A 20,635-nucleotide genomic window follows, 5' to 3' on the forward strand; every position below is an offset into this window, starting at 1 on the left:
ATCATAGATCAGATGTTAGTAGATGCAACAACTAAATCCCCACCCTTGAAAAAGCTTTATTTCATATAATGATACAGTAACTACCATATAAATACTTCTTTACATTATAAGCATTTTCCATATGTATTTGTTAAGATATTTTGTGTTCAGTATAGCCAACACAGGTTATATGAATCAGTGTTTGATGAGCATCAGTTTGGGAAATACTGAACTTCTCTGGAAAAAGGCAGTTGATAAAGAAAAATAACAAAAATTTGGGAGTAACTTCAGATTGGACAGACTAAACAAAGTGTAAAATGTTACAGAAGCATTAGCTTCTAGGCATAAAATGTGGCCAAATGATTATAAGTCCAATATACTGATTGGAAGGATAAAGTTGTTGAAGATTTTAGGATGGGGGTTAAAGGTAATTTGCAGCGTATTATGATATATACCATGAAGAATTGTTTTTAAAATTCCATGTAGTCAGAGCATGTTTATGGATAAAGAGGAATAATTATACCCTAAAATCAAGAGATTTGGAAGGCAGACTTAAACCTTTACCAGGAAGAGTATTTTTTCATAAATCAGTAATTCATAAAATTGATTTACTGTTAGACTGAGAAAATTTACAGTGAATGATTGAAAAAATACTGTTATAGTTAACCACCTCATATCTAATTACAAAGACATAGTGATCCTAAAAATTTCTTTTCCTTTTTTTTTCTTTGGTACTTTGGGATTTATGCACTCTAAGCACATTGCTACTGAGCCATAGTCCTATCCTGAGAAGCAGTTTTTAAATCAAATACTGATATTGGGTCACCTAAAAGTATATCCTTATATAACTTTAATTTGTTTTATAATCTCAGGTTGAAGAATTTAAAAGTATACCTGCCAAGAGTGAGAACATCATAACTGAGTCAACAACTAGAAACAATTCCCTTGAAAAAGAAAAGGAGAGGGAAGAGAAAAAATTAAAGGAAGTCATGGATAGCCTTATACAGGAAACACAAGGGCTTCAGAAGGAAAAAGAAGTAAGATTCTTATCAGTGTTGATTTTGGTGACTTTTTTAAAACATGATTGTTTTTGTAGTGATACAAAAGTAAACTAAAAGAGTAAGTTTAGCTTTTGAATAAATTTTAAATAAATTGAACACTCCTTAAACTATTCAGCCTAGACTCTCCTATTTTCTTCTTTCCCATAAAAAAAAAAAAAAGTAAACTGAATTGTAATAATAGAAAATGTAATGTCAAGTACTTCAGCTATTCTTAAACCTGTAGAATCTTTACATTTTCTTTTTGGTCCCCTAAATTATTTTCTTGGTAATTAATGGCCACTTAAAAATCTGAGAGCATGCTAAGCATAGGTTATCAACATTTGCCTTTTTCTTTAATATGGTGTTACAGTTTAAAGCTGTGACTCTTGTGTCCATTCTTGGTTCAAATCCTAGATAAGTCACTTACTCTTTCCACTCTTGTACAAGTTTTTAGACCTCCAACTCATCTTCCTCAAAATGAGGAAGAAAATATATCCTCTGAGTAAATAAAAAGTATGTTTATAAAGCTCCTAGAAAATAGGAAATTTATAAATGTCAGCTATTATTTTACTAGTTCATTAATAAACAAGAGAGCATGAGGTTGGTTGTAACATTGATATGTACGATCTGTCCGATAAAAGTGTAATCATAACATTACCCATCTTTGTTTATATTCAACATAGGCTTTTGACAGTGTTGACTATGTTAAATACGTATTCAAATAGATAATGGTAATGGAATTAATTGCATAGAAGGTCACAGACTTAATAGATTATACTTAGAAATATAGACATGTGCTAATGTGCTTTGAAATATAGGCATGTTTTAATGTCACTACAAAACTACAAGTAGGCAGGCTAGGTGATAAGGGGCAATGAATAATGCAGTCACTTTTTGATAGGATACTTAAAAGATAGTGGATTTGCACATTTAATCTGTGCTACATTCCTCTATGTTCCTTGCACTCTGTGTTAAATACAAAGCTGGGACTCAGCTGTCTTCATTCTTTATTCTTTTTCATAATGTAAAGATTTTCAGTTTAAATACATTTGAGGAAACTTCTGGGTAATTCTTACACTTGTGAAGCAGGAAAGAGCATGAAAGGTAAACTTTAGGCCCAAGATTTTTTTTCTTTGAATTACTCTTTTTTTGTTGTTTGAATCTTTAAAATGAGCATGTCAAGCTCTGCCTCATGAAGCTCTCTCATGACATCAAGACTTTCTGTACAGTGTATGTTGATAACTAGGCATGAGCTACTACTTGTGAGATCTTATTTTTATATACTATGCATCTAGAATAAATTGACTTCAAAATGTATAGTTTCCATTTCAATTTAAGTTTGGAAATGTATTTCAGATTTAATGGATTCATATTTTAACAGAGTCGAGAGAAAGAACTTATGGCTTTCAACAAATCTGTCAATGAAGCACGTTCAAAGATGGAGGTAGCCCAGTCAGAACTTGATATCTACCTCAGTCGCTATAATACTGCAGTATCTCAATTAAGTAAGGCAAAAGAAGCTCTCATTGCTGCTTCTGAGACTCTCAAAGAAAGGAAAGCTGCCATTGGAAATATAGAGGCAAAACTCCCTCAAACTGAACAAGCATTAAAGGCGGTAGGTCCATTTCTGAATTACCTCTAAACATTTATGAACCCTAGTGTGTTGTGTTGTGTTTTGTTTTGTATTGTTGAGGTGGGAGGTCTCACTATGTTGTTTAGACTCTTCTTGAACTATGTAACCCAGGCTGGCCTGGAACTCATGGCAGTCCTCCTGCCTCAGTCTCCTGAGTACTGGGATTATAGGCGTGCACCACCATGCACAGCTGTCAACCCTAGTTTTTTTGTTGTTTTTAATCTTAACATCTAAAGTGATTGGTTTATAGTTATTTTTTTCTCATTTAATGTCTCAAAAGAATGTCATCAGCATTTCAGCATATGGTATGAATTGAGACTTAAACTATAACCAGAGTTGGGGTATATCTCAATGACACAGACCTTACTTAGCGTGTCAAGGCCCTCTGTCCCTATTACTACAAAAGAAACTATGTTAACCTCAGAAGCCTCAAACAGCCAATTAGCCATTACTGTATTCCCATGGAAATAAATTTAAGCAAAATAAACTTTGTTTTTCTAAATCTAAAAGTATAGGCAACTTGTGTAAAGATTTAAAAATATAATGAATATGCAAGCTCTCATTTTTGTTCTCAAATTTATAGATGTAGTTTCTTCTGTATTGGGACTCCAAAATGTTGCAAATTAAAGAAGATAACCTAGCTCACCAGCTCATCAGTATCCCTCTCACCAATTTGAGTTGATTAGATGTCTTAAGGAATTTTATAAACTTTAATCTCCAAAGCTTCTATGGACAATTTGCAACAGAAAATGTGGTTCATTTTAGCTGGGCACAGTGATGACCTACTAGCTTCTCGGGAGGCTGAGTTAGGAAGATTCCTTGATCCCAGGTTGAGGCCAGCTGGGGAAACATGGCAAAACTTTATCTTAATAGAAGTAGAAAGGGCAGTTTGTGTAGATACAATACTGAAAATAAATGAAATCTTTTTCATTGTAATAAATGCATGCTATTTTCTTATCAGGAGATTTCATGACCATGTAGAATTTAAATGTAAATTACATCTACTGGCTACCTCCGTCTTCCTGGTGATTGGGTTTATTTTTAATGTTACATCCATAACTTGAGCTTTTACTTTGTGCCTATGTAACAAAGATGGCTGCTGGTTAAATTGGAAATTGAGAATTTGGATTTGGTTCTTCTCTGGTTGGCACCCTTGACGTTTTGGTATAGCAATAAGACTGTTCAATCGTCTTTCTCCCCTTTATTCAGATAATGCATTGTGTTTTGTTTTTCATTTTTATTTAATCAGAAAGCAAAGTATGGCATAACCATAACCCTGACCACTCACTTATATCTAGTATCCTGTTCCTAGATATGCTGTTGGTTGGAGCAGAGCTTAAGAATTAGGCGATACTTTGTAGTGCCAAAGTAGGATTTCCTTAGCTATATCTCTGCATTCGCTTACTGAGATGAACTGTTCCTGGAATTATACTGCATTTGTGTTCCCTTTTATTGACCCAAATAATTTTTTTTTTTTACTCATTAAATTTATTGCTATATTTTAGGTATACAGTATGATGACATTCATCATTGGGGATTTGTACCTTTACATGATGTATCTTGCTTCTTATTTTTTTCCCCATTCCCCTACCCTCCCTTCAACCCCTCCACCCCTCCCTATTTACAAAGACTTTGTTTCCATTTTTTTCTTTTCTCATATTTATTCCTTTCCCTTCTTTCCTTTCCCCTACCCTTCCCACTTCTCCTTCCCCTTTGGACCATTTCTTCCTAGAGTATGGCCTCAATGTGTATCCATTTAGCTATAAATGTCTCTAGTTTTTTTATTCTTTATGGCTGAGTAGTACTCCATTTTATTTTTTAAAAACACATCTTTATTCAGTCACCAGATGATGGGCAATTGGGCTGTTTCCAAGTTTTAGCTATTACAAACTGCGTCGCTGTAAATACGGGGACCCAAATAATTTTTTTCCCTCCCAGTACAGGGGATCAGACTCAGGACCTCATGCTTGCCAGGCAGGAGCGGCACCACTGAGCTACATCCCAGCCCCTGACCCAAATAATTCAGAACAAGAGGCCCATACATGTCTTCCAAATCCAAACCAGCAGTTGCAGAATGAAAGTTCAGTTCTTATTCATGTTTATTTTTGGTCTTTTCCTTCTTGATTATTGAAACGTTATAGTTGATTTTGTACTCTTGATGTATTGAGGATCTAATGTTTTTGGGTTTCATTTTGTTTTTACTGTAGAAAGAAAAAGAACTTAAAAAACTTGCACAAGAAGAAATGAACTTCAAAACTTTGGTTCGTGATCTTTTCCAAAAAGTTGAAGAAGCAAAGAGTTCCTTAGCAATGAATCGAAGTAGAGGGAAAGTACTTGATGCAATAATTCAAGAAAAAAAGTCTGGCAGGATTCCGGGAATATATGGAAGACTGGTAATGTAAATTTGGGAATGACTTGACACTTTCCTCAAGAAAGACATTGCAGGTTATATTCTTACCTTGTATCTATTGAGTGTCATCATACATAAAAAATAACTTTCATTTTTGTTTAAAGGACACTCATTTTTAAACATTTTGCTTACGGTTTTTTGGTTTCATTTTGGATAATTATAATAATTTAGTAGTGATATCCAAACTTGACAAAACTACATTATCTTTTTTTGAAAAATAAGAATTTAAAATATTCTGGATTTAATTAACATTTTACTTAAGGTTTTGATTATGGTGTATGGAAATCAGCTGGGATAATGAGGAAAATTTTCACTCCTGAACCTCTAAAAAGTGAGGAGACTGTGATGAAGAGGAAAAAGGAAAATAAATAACACAACCCCATTCATCTCCTGCCCTGCAGTCTCTTCAGATAACCTTCTGTTTGCTAATGCTAGAGCCAAAGCAGCTAAGTGAGGCAGTTCTCAAGTTAGCCTTCCATAGAAGGAAACAGTTAATGATAATGGAGGACAAATAAAAATTAGCCACCACAGTATCTAGTACTAACTGACTTCCACGATATTTTCTTGCAGATATGTAGTTTGATTGCATTCATTTGCTTCCAAGGAAAACCGAAGCCAATCGGTGAATACTGCTAGATAGCTAAATAATAGATAATGATACAGATGTTTTTCATCAGTACTTACATTTATCTTAGATGGCCTTTTAGTAATTGGAGTGTTTGGGGTTGGAGATTCACCTCTGGGATAAGAGCAGTAGCCTAGCAAGTGCTGGGTTCAGTCCTCAGCATCAAAAAAAATTTTTTTTTAAATAATAGAAGTTTTTGTATATTATTTTGCTTTTAATTTGTTTAGATTTTCATAAGTATATGTTCTTTCATCCTGTGCTCATTAAAATTCAAGCCACCTATCTTTAAATGCCTTTTAAAATATACGTTAGCTAGGCGAGATGGCACATGCCTATAATCCCACACTCAGAAGGCTGAGGCAGGAGGATCACCATGAGTTCAAAGCCAGCCCAAGCTACTTAGCAAGACCCTGTCTCAGAGCAAAAAGGGGGTTGGGATTTTGCTCAGGGGTTCCTCTGCCTGCCTTGCAAGCACAAGGTCCCAAGTTCGATCCCTGGTACCAAATAAAAAAAAGAATGAAAAGTAAAATGTACATTAAAAATTACATGTAATCATTATTTCTGTAGAAGGGGAAGGTTGGAGTGGCAGGCACACTTAAAATTTTTCATTGTGTATTGTTTTGTACTTCTGAAAATTACATATGCATATAGTTTTTCAATTAAAAGTAACTTTAAAAATCTGTACGTGTGAATACTAATGAAATTACCTTGTACTTCTTAACCTAATTCCTTTACAACTATATATTTTTAACCTTTCCCTTCAATTAATTAGGGAGACCTAGGAGCCATTGATGAAAAATATGATGTGGCTATTTCATCCTCTTGCCATGCCTTAGACTACATTGTTGTTGATTCTATTGATACAGCCCAAGAATGTGTAAACTTCCTTAAAAGACAAAATATTGGAGTGGCAACTTTTATAGGGTTAGATAAGGTGAGTATTCATAGTAAGCTAGTTCCAAGTGTTTTTTCCTTTTGAAATCTAGCTTTTTCTTTATCACTATGCAATGAACCCCTGGTAAGTTTGGGGAATTATTTTAGACTCTGGGTTTATAAGACTTGCCCAGCCAGGCATGCCTGTAATCTCAGCGCTTGGGAGACTGAGGCAGGAGGATCACTGTTAGTTCAAGGCCAGCCTAAACTAAATAAGGAGACCCTGTCTCAAAAAACAAACAAAAATTTCCCGCCAAAAGTAGAAACAACCCAAATATCTGTTGACAGATGAATAAGTAAATGTACATTTATCCAAACAATGAGACATCATTCAGCAATAAAACAGAGTAAAGGACCAGGTACATGTTGCAATGTATACCTGTAAACCTGCTATGTAAATGTAGCAAAAAGCCACATTACATGGAGGGCAGAAATCTTGCAGTGCCTTCCCTCAACAGCTATACATACATTCCAGTGTTAGAGTGACTTCCATTGTTTGAGTGACTAATAATTTATATTGATTTCATCAACTATGCAAAACTTTTACTGAGACAAATAACAATTTCTATATAATAATTTATACAGAAAAATTCACTATTTTAATACCAGTCTAAATTTAAACACAGGATGACCAAAAATTGCATATTTTTCATTAATTTTTATAAAATATAACAGGAAATATAAAAATGACAGCTTTATCAGATTTATTCAGTACAAGAATCAATTGGTTGAAATGATACCTGGCAGAACGTCGCTTGAGATAGTCAGTACATAAATCATAAACGTGCTGAGTTTAAGTGGTTAAAGTATATAGTTTAGTGGGTTTTAGTATATTCACAAGGTTTTCTAGCCATGACCATTGTCTAAACCCAGATTATTTTCACCTCCCCATAGGCCTTACTAGTCAATCCCTACCCCAACCTATCACTGATCTACTTTGTCTCTGTAAATTTATCTGTCTTGAACATTTCATATAATTGTAATTATACAGTTTGTGGCTTTTGCTATATTATATAACAGGTTTTCAGGTTCATCTGTTTTGTAGCATATACCTGTCCTTCATTTCTTTTTATTTCTGAATGATGTGCCCCATTTTATCCATTTTTTGGTGGATGTTTGGATTGTTTCTGCTTTTTTGACTGCTTTAGCAATGCTGCTCTGAACATTCGTGTACAAGATTTTGTGTAGACATGAGTTTTTTGTTTTCTTAGATACATACTTAGTGGACTGTTTAACTTTTTGAGGAATTGCCCAGCTGTTTTCCACAATGACTGCTTTTTCCCACCTGTGTGTGTGCATGCACTCCAATTTTTTCACTTCCTTTACTAACAGTTATTATAACTTTTTTACTATAGTTCATGGATTTGAAATGGTATCTCATTGTGCTTTTTTTTTTTCCATTTCCCTGATGATTGATGATTTTGAACAATCTTATGTGTGTCTTGGCCTTTTGTTTCCTTGGAGAAATGTCTATTTGAATCTTTTGCCTGTGTTTTCATAGATTTATTTTTCTTGATATTGTGGAGTTATAAGAGTTCTTTACTCTTTATACAAGTCTTTTGTCAGACATGCTTTATAAATAAAACTTGTCATTTCTGTGGGTTGTACTTAATACTTTTTGATAGTGTCTTAGAAGCACAAAGGTTTTTAATTTTGATAAAATTGAATTTTCTGGTTTTTTTCTTTGGTTGCTAGTATTTTGGTACTTTTTAGGCTTCTTATTCATTATGGGTTTTTTGGTTGGTTGGTTGGTTGGTTGATTGGTTTTTGTTGTGCTGGGGATTGAGCCTTCACACGATGTTACAGTCCCAACCTTTTTTATTTTTTGAGATGGGATCTCACTAGGTTGCTCAGGCTAGGCTCAAACTTGTGATCCTTCTGTTCCAGCTTCCCAGAGTACTGGGATTACAGGCATTCAACACCATGTCCAGCTTGAATTAATTTTTTTCTATGGCGTATAGGAATCTGGCTTATTCTTTTGCAAGTAAATGTTCAGTTGTTCCAGTACCATCTATTGGAAAGGTTATATTCTCTCCCATTAAATTTTCTGGGCACCTCGTTAAAAATCCAAATATAAACATAAAGGTTTATTTCTGTACTCTCTGAGTTTTGTTCCTTGTGCTAGTGTTAAATACACAGTCTTGATCACTATAGCTGTGTAGTAAGTTTTGCTTGCAGATTATTCATTGCTACTATATGGAAATGCAGTTTATTTTTGGTCTTTTATCTTGCAAACTTGCTGAGCTTATTTAATAGTTTTTGGTATAAATTTCTTAGGGTGTTATATAGAATAGGATCGTGATACCTAAAAGAAATGTTATTAATATATATTTTTCAACTTTTAGATGGCAGTCTGGGCCAAAAAAATGACCAAAATTCAAACTCCTGAAAATGTTCCTCGGTTGTTTGATTTAGTTAAAGTAAAAGATGAGGAAATTCGCCAAGCTTTTTACTTTGCTTTACGAGATACCTTGGTAGCTGACAACTTGGATCAAGCCACAAGAGTAGCATATCAAAAAGATAGAAGATGGAGGGTGGTAACTTTACAGGGGCAAATCATAGAACAGTCAGGTAAGGCTGATCTTATTCCTCCCATGGAATTTATTTAATGTTGGGCAAGACACCTGACCGACTTCTCCCATGTTCTCCAGGTACAATGACTGGTGGTGGAAGCAAAGTAATGAAAGGAAGAATGGGCTCTTCAGTTGTTGAAATCTCTGAAGAAGAGGTCAGCATATATAAAGTTTAGTCAAACTTTTTTTTTATTTTTAACTTTCCTGAGGTAAAACATACTACAAAATTCAGCCATTTTAAGTATACTGTGCTCAGTTTTTAAATTAACGGTGAATTTTTCTAGTAATAAGTATATAAATGATTGGGAATGTTTATATATATATAAAACCCTTTATCACAGAATTACTGCTGCATTGCATAGTTTATTCTATTTCAGAATAATAATTCTTAAAGGTATAACAAAGACTTCTGGTGTATGTTTTTATTTTGTTTTTCTTGTAGTTAAAATTTTTCTAACAAAATACCTAGGAAAAACTACTGTTTTCCATTATTGTAGCCAGAGTATTGTATGCACTTTTTCCTTCCTTAAAAGCATTCCTAGGTGGGCTGAGCATATAGATCAGTGGTAAAATGCATGCATAGCATGTGAGGCCCTGGGCTTGATTGCCAGCACAACCTCTGTATGAAAAAAAGTTCTTAGATATCCTGGCTATCAAACTTTTCTCAAAATGTTGTCTTGATCTCCCCCTCCATTTTTAAAATAGTTTACCTTTTCTTCTGAAGTGTAAACATTTAAAGTTGCCTTTCTTTCCATATTAATGATTCAGAAATCTGTTGCCCATCTCCTAAGCTTTATTTATTATTGAAGATTCAAAAATCAATCAAAAGTTTGATTTTTGTCTCTAAGATCAGAAGTTTGGGTTTTCTTCATTCTAAGTTGATTTTGATGTCAATCTGAAATGATACTTGACTCATGTTTCTTTGTAGGTAAATAAAATGGAATCACAGTTGCAGAGAGATTCTAAGAAAGCAACGCAAATCCAAGAACAAAAAGTGCAACTTGAAGAAGCAGTAGTTAAGTTACGACATGATGAACGAGAAATGAAGAATACACTTGAAAAGTTTACTGCAAGCATCCAGGTACGGTTTGTGTGTGTGTGTGTGTGTTAGCAGAAACCTAGAATTTAGTATCAGTTTGGCTGAACCATTTTGATATTCACTCTCAGTTTTAAATTATAAGAGGTGATTTTGTTTCCCTGAGTACTAGTAAATAATCCCTTTTCACAATACTGCTCGATCCACAGCCATTCCTGTTTTTCATTTGTACTCCATAGAAACATAACTTCCCTTAGCAATTAGGTTACCATTTATCTTACTGCTTTCAAAATGGAATGTTTCTTGGTTATGAAAAAAGCAGTACATGGCCATTGTTTTTTTCTTAAATTTGCAGAAAACAACCAGATGATTACCTCCAGTGTTGATGTATATTCCTTAGCTTTTAAAATATATAGTTTGCTGGTTATATGTTTACATATCTGGTGGATATATTTATGTAAAGAGTGCAGATTACTTTTTAATATCATACTAACTTTTCTTTACTTAATAAATTACGTCTTTCCAAGGCAGTGTAAATTGCCTTTGTTTTTTAGTTGTTTTAGAGCATTTGTTTACACCATATTTTGATATGTTTTTCTGTATTACTGTGTACATTGCCATATTTAAAATATCCTTGTAGTACTGTACACATTTACATATCCATCCAGTCATTTCCAAGGTGAGTTATAAGCATTATACTGTGTGTGGTGCAATGTTTAAGGCATTTGTTGCATAATGACAAATTGTCCTCAAAGTGGGTTCTAATTTATGTAACAGCATATATAAATATTTTTCTAGGTCTTTGAATACTGGGCAGTCTTTATTTTTTTCCCCCTGGGTATTAAGTGTATGTACATTCGTTGCTTTCTGAACTAAAAAGTGGCATTTAAATCGTGTCTTATGATGAACTTACATATCTTTTTGTGTTTTGGGCCATTTTCATTATATATATTTATGTTTTTGCCCTTTTCCTGTTAGTGTTTGTATTTTCTTAAAGATTTTAAATGCCTGTTTTAAAAATTCAAAATGTTATTGTTACTACGTAAACATATTGGCCTTAAATGTTAAAACATTCTTGTAGCGTTTATCAGAGCAAGAAGAATATTTGAGTGTACAAGTTAAGGAACTTGAAGCTAATGTACTTGCTACAGCCCCTGACAAAAAAAAGCAGAGATTGCTAGAAGAAAATGTCAGTACTTTCAAAACAGGTATGTTTAAAGGTACAGACTTTCTGAGATTGTCAGAAATAAAGTTTACAGTGCTTAAGATAGCAGTTTCCAGAATAATAAATTATAATTAAGTGATTATGTAGAAATCATTGCAGTGTTTCACAATTTTTTGCTATTTCTCAGAGGCCTATACAGCATTCTTCATAGCCTCATTTGACAAGGAATCTGAGGCACCTAGTGCTTTATACAGTTTGCAAACATCACACAGCATGCTGGTGGCATAGAAATAGGTGATGTGGGCTCATTCCAGAGCCCATGCTCTTAATTTCATACTTTGTATGCTCCAGTCCTAATGTTCACAGAACTCTTCATGACAGTAGTTATGTTATAGACCTAGAGAAATAAGAAATTAGAGAAAGTAAATTACTCAAGAGCACAGGAAATAAATGATAGGCGCACAAAGCCAAATAATATTTGGAAACATACTTTCTTCTAGAACCTTTTCTTCTTATGCAATATACATCCAAATGTTTCTCCAAAATAATGTATTTAAGCAAAACAAGAAATTCATGGCATAATTAATTGGCTTTGTAACCTTATTGAAGTCCCCTGATTGTGTGACGTATACTACAGGAGAAGGGACTGTTGTGCCATAGACCCCTTCCAGGTTTGTAACCCGAGGTTTGCTGACCCGAGACATCACAATGAGCCTTCCTTTTATCTTTAAAGGAACCACTCTTACAGTTTAGTACTTTAGACAAAGGAGACAAATACACATTGTCTCAAACAACTAATGAAGGAGCCACAGTGGAATTTTAGTACCAGCACAGGAGAGGATAATTTCAGTTCAGGAGTATTGGAATATTTAAAGAATGGAGGGGTCCAGGTCCCCTGGGGTCCTATAGACCATGATAATGATTCTGAGTGAAACAGAAAGCTGTTGGAGAGTGATACACAGACAAGTAGCTTACTCTCACAGGATATTTTTTTTCTTTGCATTTATCTTAAATGTCTGTTTTACAGACTAACTCCACCCATACTCCCCCTTGCCCCATAGTATATATTGATACAATATTTGTCTAACTGTTTCAAAGGTACCTAAGGTCACTTGAAAGACCAAAACGTTTTTGTCTGTGCCATTAAAAACAGCCATTTTATAGAGAGACTATGGGAATGTTTTACTATATGAAAAAAAAAATCCTTAGCTTTATTAGTAGCTCTGTATGTCTCATAGCAATTAATGGGTACTGTCAGGAGACTCTGTTAATGTTTGATACAGAGGACCTATTTTTTTAAGTATAAACTTAAGGCTAGATATTTAATATTTAATAATTTAAACTTAAGTATATCTTCCTGGCTCCTGTGTGGAGAATAGAGTGAGAGTAGCAAGGTGGAAGCAGAGAAATTGAGTATTATTGCTGTAATTCAGGCAAGAGATGATGGATAATAACTAGGGTTTTTTTGTTGGTTTTGGGGGGTGGTTTTTTGGTACGGGGGATCGAACTTGGGGCCTTGTGCTTGCGAGGCAGGCACCAGAACCACTGAGCTAAATCCCCGGCCCTTAGTAACTCTTGAACATGTACATATGGCTTCAATAAACAATATCTAAATGTACATTTTTAAGATAAATGATTAAACATAGAATAGTGTCTACTAATACACATATTACTTTAGATACTTACAGAGGAATGCATGTTGGGTACTTGGAAATAAGAGGGAATGTACTCTAAAGAACCTTTTCATACAGGGCTAGGGGTTTAACTTCAGTGATACATTGTTTCCCAGGCATGTGCAAAGCCCTGGGTTCTATCCCCACTACAAAACAAAAAACAAAAACACTTGGGGTTAGGGAAGTGGTCAAGAATAGGAGCCTTCCTAATTCCACGCCTGACTCATCCCCTAGTTGCCATAATGATTCTGCTGGCCCCTACAGCAGCTGGTGCTGTACTCTATAAGTGAGCCAAGCACACCAGGCACCCTAATAAAATTTTAACCACAAAGATCATCATTTCTGTGAACAAGGCAATTTCTTTGACAAAAGTAACTTAGACCTAAAAAAGCAATTACTAGTGTTAGCAATGCATAGGACTATAAAATAGGTCTATGTAACATCCTTAGGAAATTAAAGAATCTCCCAAGAAGCAAGTTTTTTGTTTTGTTCAAGTGCCAAATAGTGTCAAAAATATAAGAAATAGAGATGTTGGAATTAAATGTAACAGATGGGCTGAAAGATGAGGCTATTTTCTGGTAATACAAAAAAATAAAAGAAATGAGAAGATATTTGGGAGATTTTGAAAAGTAACATCTGCCTAAGAGGAGAGATAAAAGAAAGGAAACAATAGTTAACTGTCCAATCTTTATCTCACCCAGTGTACCTGCCTCTGCCTGTGCAGATATCTATGTACTCGGAGGAGCTTTGTGGTACTCTATACCAGTTAGCTCAGCATTTCTGCTTGCCTTTCTAAACACAGATGTTCTTGATAGCTTGGATTCTCCACTTTTCTACCAGATATCTCTCCATGCTTCCTATATTGAATGGTGGCTAGAATTCAAATATAAAGAACACAATCCACACTGACTCGTGTAAGTAGGATTTGTATAGTACGGGTGTAACAAGTTATTAGATTGTTACACAAGAGTTCCTAGGTCAAACATTCAGGAATTATTTCCAGAGCACCTTTGTAAAACAATCAAAGGAGATATTGCCTCTTCTACATTTACAAAGTAATCTCTCAAATTGGAAATATGCCACCATATACTTAACCTATAGCAGAAGCATATTGCACTTAATGTATTCCACATCATCAAAGTTAGTGTCACTGCCTGTTGTCAGTACTCAAAGAGATACTGACTGGCCACCAGAACTTCTCCACAGAAAATCTAGACTTTTCTAGACTACTTGCCAGCAGAAACATATCCTTCCAAATTACGTAGATTGCTTTGAAGAGACTTAAATTATGTCTAAACCCTACCTATACAAGAATCTGGGAAAGTTTTACCTGTTGTCACAAGGAAGAAGCACCAGTTTATCTTGTCCTTTAATTTGTTACAACATGTGAAGAACTTCTAAGTTAAGTAAGAAGAAAATACTCACAATTTCTTCACCATAGGCAAGTTAATAGAGTCGGGGATATAGTCTAAGGCTAAAGACCTTGAAACCAGTTAAGTCAGTGAAATACCTATAAGAAAAATTGGAGGTATTTGAAAAATAACTCATTTGAAGCCATGAAGAAATCAGTGTTGAGCCAGAGATTTTTAACATGTATTGTTATAATACTGTTTTGACACAGGGTTCTGGTTTTTTAAAGGAACTTTTTCTTAAATATCTAAAAATTTGTTATTTTATATCAGGTTAAGTGATTGAAGAACTCTAACAACATCATGCTCATTAGTGTATAAACATGAATTAAGCTCTTTTTTTTTTAAATTACAGAATATGATGGTGTGGCTGAGAAAGCTGGTAAAGTAGAAGCTGAGGTTAAACGATTACACAATATCATTGTGGAAATCAATAACCATAAACTCAAGGCCCAACAAGACAAACTTGATAAAATAAATAAGCAACTAGATGAATGTGCTTCTGCTATTACTAAAGCCCAAGTAGCAATCAAGACTGCTGACAGGTAGAATATCCATCCTTCCCTAACCAGTCTTCCCTTCCCCACATTGGAAAAGGAGTTAATATTTAAATTTAATGTTCCTTTAAATATTTCTCTTGCTGTTACTTATTAAACCTATCTGACATGTTATTAACAGGACTTTAATAAGGGCAGGCTTATAATGAACATATATCACGGCCAGTTTTTAAAAAAGTGATAAACAGGTAAGCCTTGGAAGAGTAAAATTATGTAACTCCCCAGTTTTGAAGACACAGATAGCAGTTTTGTCTCGTTTAGGAATGTCTTTGTAATTTAAATAGATCTAGTCCTTAAAAAGTAAGAGTTAAGAATGGAATCTCTTGGCAAAATTGTCTTGGTAACTTTTTTATGTGTGGTGCTAGGGATTGAACCCAGGGCTTCATGCCTGTGAGGCAGGAGGATCCGTACCATTGAACAATCACTCATCATGCTTATTTAATTTTTTAGAGTATTTATTGTTAAAACTACCTATGTATGTAAAACACAGGAAACATCTGTTTCATTTATCTTATAATTAACTTTTAAATTGGTTATTGATTATCTACTTATTCCAGTGTTTTTTGCTCAAAGATAATAAAATAAGCCATTTGCTTATATTAGAAACAGAAGTATGCTTTAAAGATCTGTAATCTGATGAGAAAATGATGAAAGAATTTTAATAATTTAATGAGTAATTTTTTAAAGCTTATATAAGAATACTTCAGTGATTTATCATGAGTTTAATAATGCACTCATCCCATAACTATTTGTATAATATATAAAAAAACGATTCAAGGCTATTTTAGTAAATCATAAAGAACCTATGATAGAAAAAAAATTCCACATTAGCTGTCATGAAAAGTTCCTTGGTAGATTTCCAGAATAATACCACATCACTACATTTTTAATGTGTCCCTTTGCTTTAGAAATCTTAAAAAGGCACAAGACTCTGTGTTTCGCACAGAGAAAGAAATAAAGGATACTGAGAAAGAAGTACATGACTTAACAGCAGAACTAAGAAGTCTTGAGGACAAAGCAACAGAGGTCATAAAAAATACAAATGCTGCAGAGGTAATATTTGTTTCATATTAAAAAGGGAAGTGGGGGGGCGGGAATTTAGCTCAGTGGTTCTGCCGCCTGCCTCGCCAAGTCCAAGGACCTGAGTTCAATCCCCAGTACCACAAAAAAAGGGGAGAGGGGTGATATTTGAAGCAATTTTAAGAGCTGGATATACCACCTCAGTGCTTCATTATAAGCACTCAGTAAACTTAAGTTTTAACTTTTATTTGTACAGCAAAAATGAATATATAATTTTTATTAAAATGTTTTTATTTAAAATGGAAAGTGTATGGGGAGAGATTTCTGACTTCCTCTTTCTAATGTGAAAGTGCCTGTTCTGTTTGGATTATCTGTAGCAGTTCTTGGTTTTTAGGAGTCCTTACCAGAGATCCAGAAAGAACATCGTAATCTGCTTCAAGAACTAAAAGTTATTCAAGATAATGAACATGCCCTTCAGAAAGATGCACTTAGTGTTAAGTTGAAACTTGAACAAATAGATGGTCACATTGCTGAACATAATTCTAAAATAAAATATTGGCGAAAAGAGGTGAGACTGCTACTGTTTAATTAAATTTAACTTTATACCTGTATCTTTTATGAAAAAGGTCTGAGGTTTTTGTTTTTTGAGGTATGTTGTGATTTCTTAATTCCGTGATACAATATACTGTAATCACTTCAGTATAAGGAGTATAATGAGCAGTAAATAGTGATTATTATATACAGAAAAATCTGAGTAATGGTTAGAATTATCCAACTACCTTTCCACCCCAGAGCTGTCCTGGAGATGTAACAAAAGATTACGTGATCACTTCTTATGGAACAGCTGTTTCTGTTGAAAGCTTTTGAAAAGAGTTGATTTGTCACAATTCTTGTTGATTTTATAACTAATTTTTCATGCTTTTTTAAAAAAAAAGAATAAATTTTATTACTGTGCCTTCTTTCATAGATTTCAAAAATATCACTGCATCCTATAGAAGATAATCCTGTTGAAGAGGTTTCTGTTCTAAGCCCAGAGGATCTTGAAGCAGTTAAGAATCCAGATTCTGTAACAAATCAAATTGCACTTTTGGAAGCCCAGTGTCATGAAATGAAACCAAACCTTGGTGCCATTGCAGAGTATAAAAAGAAAGTAAGAATGAATTATATGAGTAATAAAAATTTTTAGTTCTTAGCCTAAATTATGACCTTTACTTTTATATAATGAGCAGTATTCATCTCATCTATATCTGAAGAGATTTTTCTCAATCTTTTTGCAGGAAGAATTATATTTGCAGCGGGTTGCAGAATTGGATAAAATCACTTCTGAAAGAGATAATTTTAGACAGGCATATGAAGATCTTCGAAAACAAAGGCTTAATGAATTCATGGCAGGTTTTTATATAATAACAAATAAGTTAAAAGAAAATTACCAGATGCTTACTTTGGGAGGGGATGCTGAACTGGAGCTTGTAGACAGCTTGGATCCTTTCTCCGAAGGAATCATGTTCAGGTCTGTATGGAGTTTTGAATAATAATCTTTACCTATTCTTCAAGCTCTTATTAATTATTTCTTGATGATGAGATGTGAAGGTGAGATCTACAACTTGTTTTATTGATGATAAACACTAACTTGTTTTTACTGGCAGTTGACTGTATAAATTATGTACAAATATTTAATCTTTATAACCTAGTTTATAAATTTTCAGATCTTTTCAATCTGTTGTCAAGATTGAAACATTTTATTGGATAAAGGGAAGGAATAGTAAGTACTTGCTGTTGAAATCTTAAAATTTTGGTAGCTAGTCCTATGTGTTCATCTTGTAGTACCATTTTCATAAAATAACCAGAAAAAAAGAGTTCATATTTCTGTAAACCAAATTAGATTCCCAAGGAGGAAAGTAGTAGAACTCAATTATGGAAAACAAATCATGGAGCTTTAGCCAGGCATGGTGGTATACATCTTCTAATCCCAGCACTCTTAAGAGGCTGAGGCACCAATATCACAAGCCCACCACCGGCTTGGTGAGACTGAGACCCTATCATGAAATTAAAAGATTTGTTTTCCTTTTAAATAAAATAACAGTGGCTAGGGCAGTATATGTCACTCGGTCCAAAAAAAATCCTGACCGACCCCCCCACCCCCTGCTAGTACTGGGGATTAAATCCAGGGTCTCATGCAGGCTAAGCAGATGCTCTACCACTGAGCACAGCCCCTTTTTCAAATTGAGGCAGGCTTCTTGCTGTTACCCAGGCCTGCCTCAAGCTCAGTGATCCTCTATCAGCGTCCTCAGTAGTGAGGATTAGAGGCATATGCCACCACGCCTAACATAAAGTTTTTAACTTTAGCTTTACTAGTAATTTGACTAAAATTTTCATAATTATTGCAGTGTTCGACCACCTAAGAAAAGTTGGAAGAAGATCTTCAACCTTTCAGGAGGAGAGAAAACACTTAGTTCACTGGCCTTAGTATTTGCTCTTCACCACTACAAACCTACCCCTCTTTACTTCATGGATGAGATTGATGCAGCCCTTGATTTTAAAAATGTGTCCATTGTTGCATTTTATATATATGTAAGTTATCATTTAAGGGTTTCTTTATTCGGGAAATTCTATGGTTTCCCTAAACATATGTGGAATTGAGTTGGGTTTATTTTGTTTTTACTATTAAGCTTTTTTCCCTTTTCTCTAACTCCATGTCTTCTGCTATCAAGAAACCAAATCTTTATTTCTACCAAATATTTTCATTTTGGATTAATAAAATATAAATTGATAATGCAAATTAACAATACCAGCTAGAATCCCAGGACTCTGTCCTAGATCTTTCCCACTAGACTTGTAGGCAGTAATGCTTCAAAAAATACCCAGATTCCTCTTAAATATTGTTTTATTATCTGTACCATCATCCCTGTACATGTTAATTACCTAAGCAATGTTGAACTTAACCTGCCCTAAGTAATGCTGATCTTACTGCCCTGCCCAAGAGATAGTTGAGAGAACTAAAGATTACCTGTTTATATGGTTTACTTGTTATTTAGTCAGTTTGGGGGGTTTTTTGGTACCCGGGATCGAGCTTGGGAACAAACTCAGGACCTTGCACTTGCTAGGCAGGCGGTGGAACCATTGAGCTAAATCCCCAACCCCAATTTACTTGTTATTTAATATTCCTTTTTTCTCTCTTTCTTTAGGAGCAAACAAAAAATGCCCAGTTCATAATAATTTCCCTTCGAAATAATATGTTTGAGATTTCGGACAGACTTATTGGAATTTACAAAACATACAATATAACAAAGAGTGTTGCAGTAAACCCAAAAGAAATTGCATCTAAAGGACTTTGTTGAACGTTGTTTATACTGAAGATTCAAGTTGAATTGGCATAGATTTGGTGTATTACTGGTTTTCTATTATAACAATTATGAGTTGTATAAAATACAGAATTCTAAACTATGACAAAACTGTTTGTTTTATGAATGTTACTGTATCTAAAACGGCTAGGGTAATTTAGCTCAGTGATGCTGTGCCTGCCTCGCAAGTGCAGGGTCCTGAGTTCAATCCCCAGTAAAAGGCGGGGCGGGGTGACAAACAAAAATATCTAAAACAATGTTCTGTGAGGCAGGAAGATTGCAGGTTCAAGCCAAGGCTGGCCAATTTCATAATTTAGCAAGACCCTGTCAATAAAAAAGGGACTGTGGATGTAGCACACTATGAAGACTCTGTGTTAAATACTCAAGAGGTTACCCCCAAAATAATTTTTGTTCTCTGTACTTGTTTGTAGTTGGTAAGAATAAAAGGGTATTTGAGACAGGGTGTCACTGTGTAATTCAAGCTGGGCTTGAATTCACCATGTAGCCCAGGCTGACCTTGAATTTGTGGTGATCCTCCTGCCTTGGCCTCTTTGAGTGCTGGAATCAAGGTATATGCCACCACACCCAGCAGAATGACAGTTTTTTAAGTGGCTGATTTAAGAAAAGTCAGATTCTTGTAGAGTCAGGTGACTTGCCCTTTGTTCCACAGTATTACTAGTAGGATTAAGTTTGTTAGTTGAGATAAAGTTCTAAAACTAGATCTTGTCAAGCTTCAACATATCTACAGTGGACATTTGACCTACACTGGAAAAACTTGCTAAACTTGTCTTGGATAAATTTTCAAAGCATTCTACTTTGTTTATTAATCTTGACAGTCATATTACCAAATAATGGGAACCTTTTTTTGTAAAGCAGTCATTCTTAATTTATAAAAATTAAACATAGGCACTTCAGAACTTGATGTGCTTTAACTATTTAAAGTTTGTTGGGCTGGGGATATAGCTCAGTGGTTCTGCTGCCTGCCTCGCAAGTGTAAGGTGCCAAGTTTGATCCCTGATACCAAAAAATAAATAAAATAAAGTTTGTTGCAAAATGGAATGTAAAAACGGTGTTTGAACATGACTAGGCTGTACTAATAAGTAATATATACCCCACTTCATAAGAATATAGTAGTAAGTGGAATTTAACATACTGTGAGTGTTGACTGTCAAGTTGTCAGGAGTTTTTATTGTATTGACTCAAGAATATTATGCTACTGAAAATAAGACAGCAATCGCTTG

General features: G+C 34.4%; 1 protein-coding gene across 8 annotated transcripts in view; it reads left to right on the forward strand.

The window, feature by feature from the left end:
* Smc4 (structural maintenance of chromosomes 4) overlaps positions 1-20,461 on the forward strand; it is a 34,313-nt gene extending 13,852 nt beyond the window's left edge. For 4 of the 8 annotated variants that reach the window (XM_087186448.1, XM_087186447.1, XM_087186446.1 and 1 more), the window contains 15 exons: positions 852-1,016; positions 2,401-2,634; positions 4,860-5,045; positions 6,460-6,621; positions 8,966-9,191; positions 9,272-9,363; positions 10,122-10,274; positions 11,311-11,437; positions 14,832-15,021; positions 15,942-16,086; positions 16,448-16,621; positions 17,021-17,203; positions 17,331-17,563; positions 18,441-18,624; positions 19,239-20,461. In XM_087186448.1, coding sequence (XP_087042574.1) covers positions 852-1,016; positions 2,401-2,634; positions 4,860-5,045; positions 6,460-6,621; positions 8,966-9,191; positions 9,272-9,363; positions 10,122-10,274; positions 11,311-11,437; positions 14,832-15,021; positions 15,942-16,086; positions 16,448-16,621; positions 17,021-17,203; positions 17,331-17,563; positions 18,441-18,624; positions 19,239-19,391 — 2,607 coding nt within the window. In that variant the 3' untranslated portion in view covers positions 19,392-20,461. The remainder of the gene's footprint in view (positions 1-851; positions 1,017-2,400; positions 2,635-4,859; positions 5,046-6,459; positions 6,622-8,965; positions 9,192-9,271; positions 9,364-10,121; positions 10,275-11,310; positions 11,438-14,831; positions 15,022-15,941; positions 16,087-16,447; positions 16,622-17,020; positions 17,204-17,330; positions 17,564-18,440; positions 18,625-19,238) is intronic. The other 4 variants (XM_087186451.1, XM_087186450.1, XM_087186449.1 and 1 more) reach the window with 1 other exon arrangement.
* The last annotated feature ends 174 nt before the right edge of the window (positions 20,462-20,635 follow it).

This window comes from Heterocephalus glaber, unplaced genomic scaffold (genome assembly GCF_053883595.1).
Source record: "Heterocephalus glaber isolate CG9 unplaced genomic scaffold, H.glaber_assembly_v1.0 deba00001504, whole genome shotgun sequence".
In the NCBI taxonomy this organism is placed as follows: Eukaryota; Metazoa; Chordata; class Mammalia; order Rodentia; family Bathyergidae; genus Heterocephalus; species Heterocephalus glaber.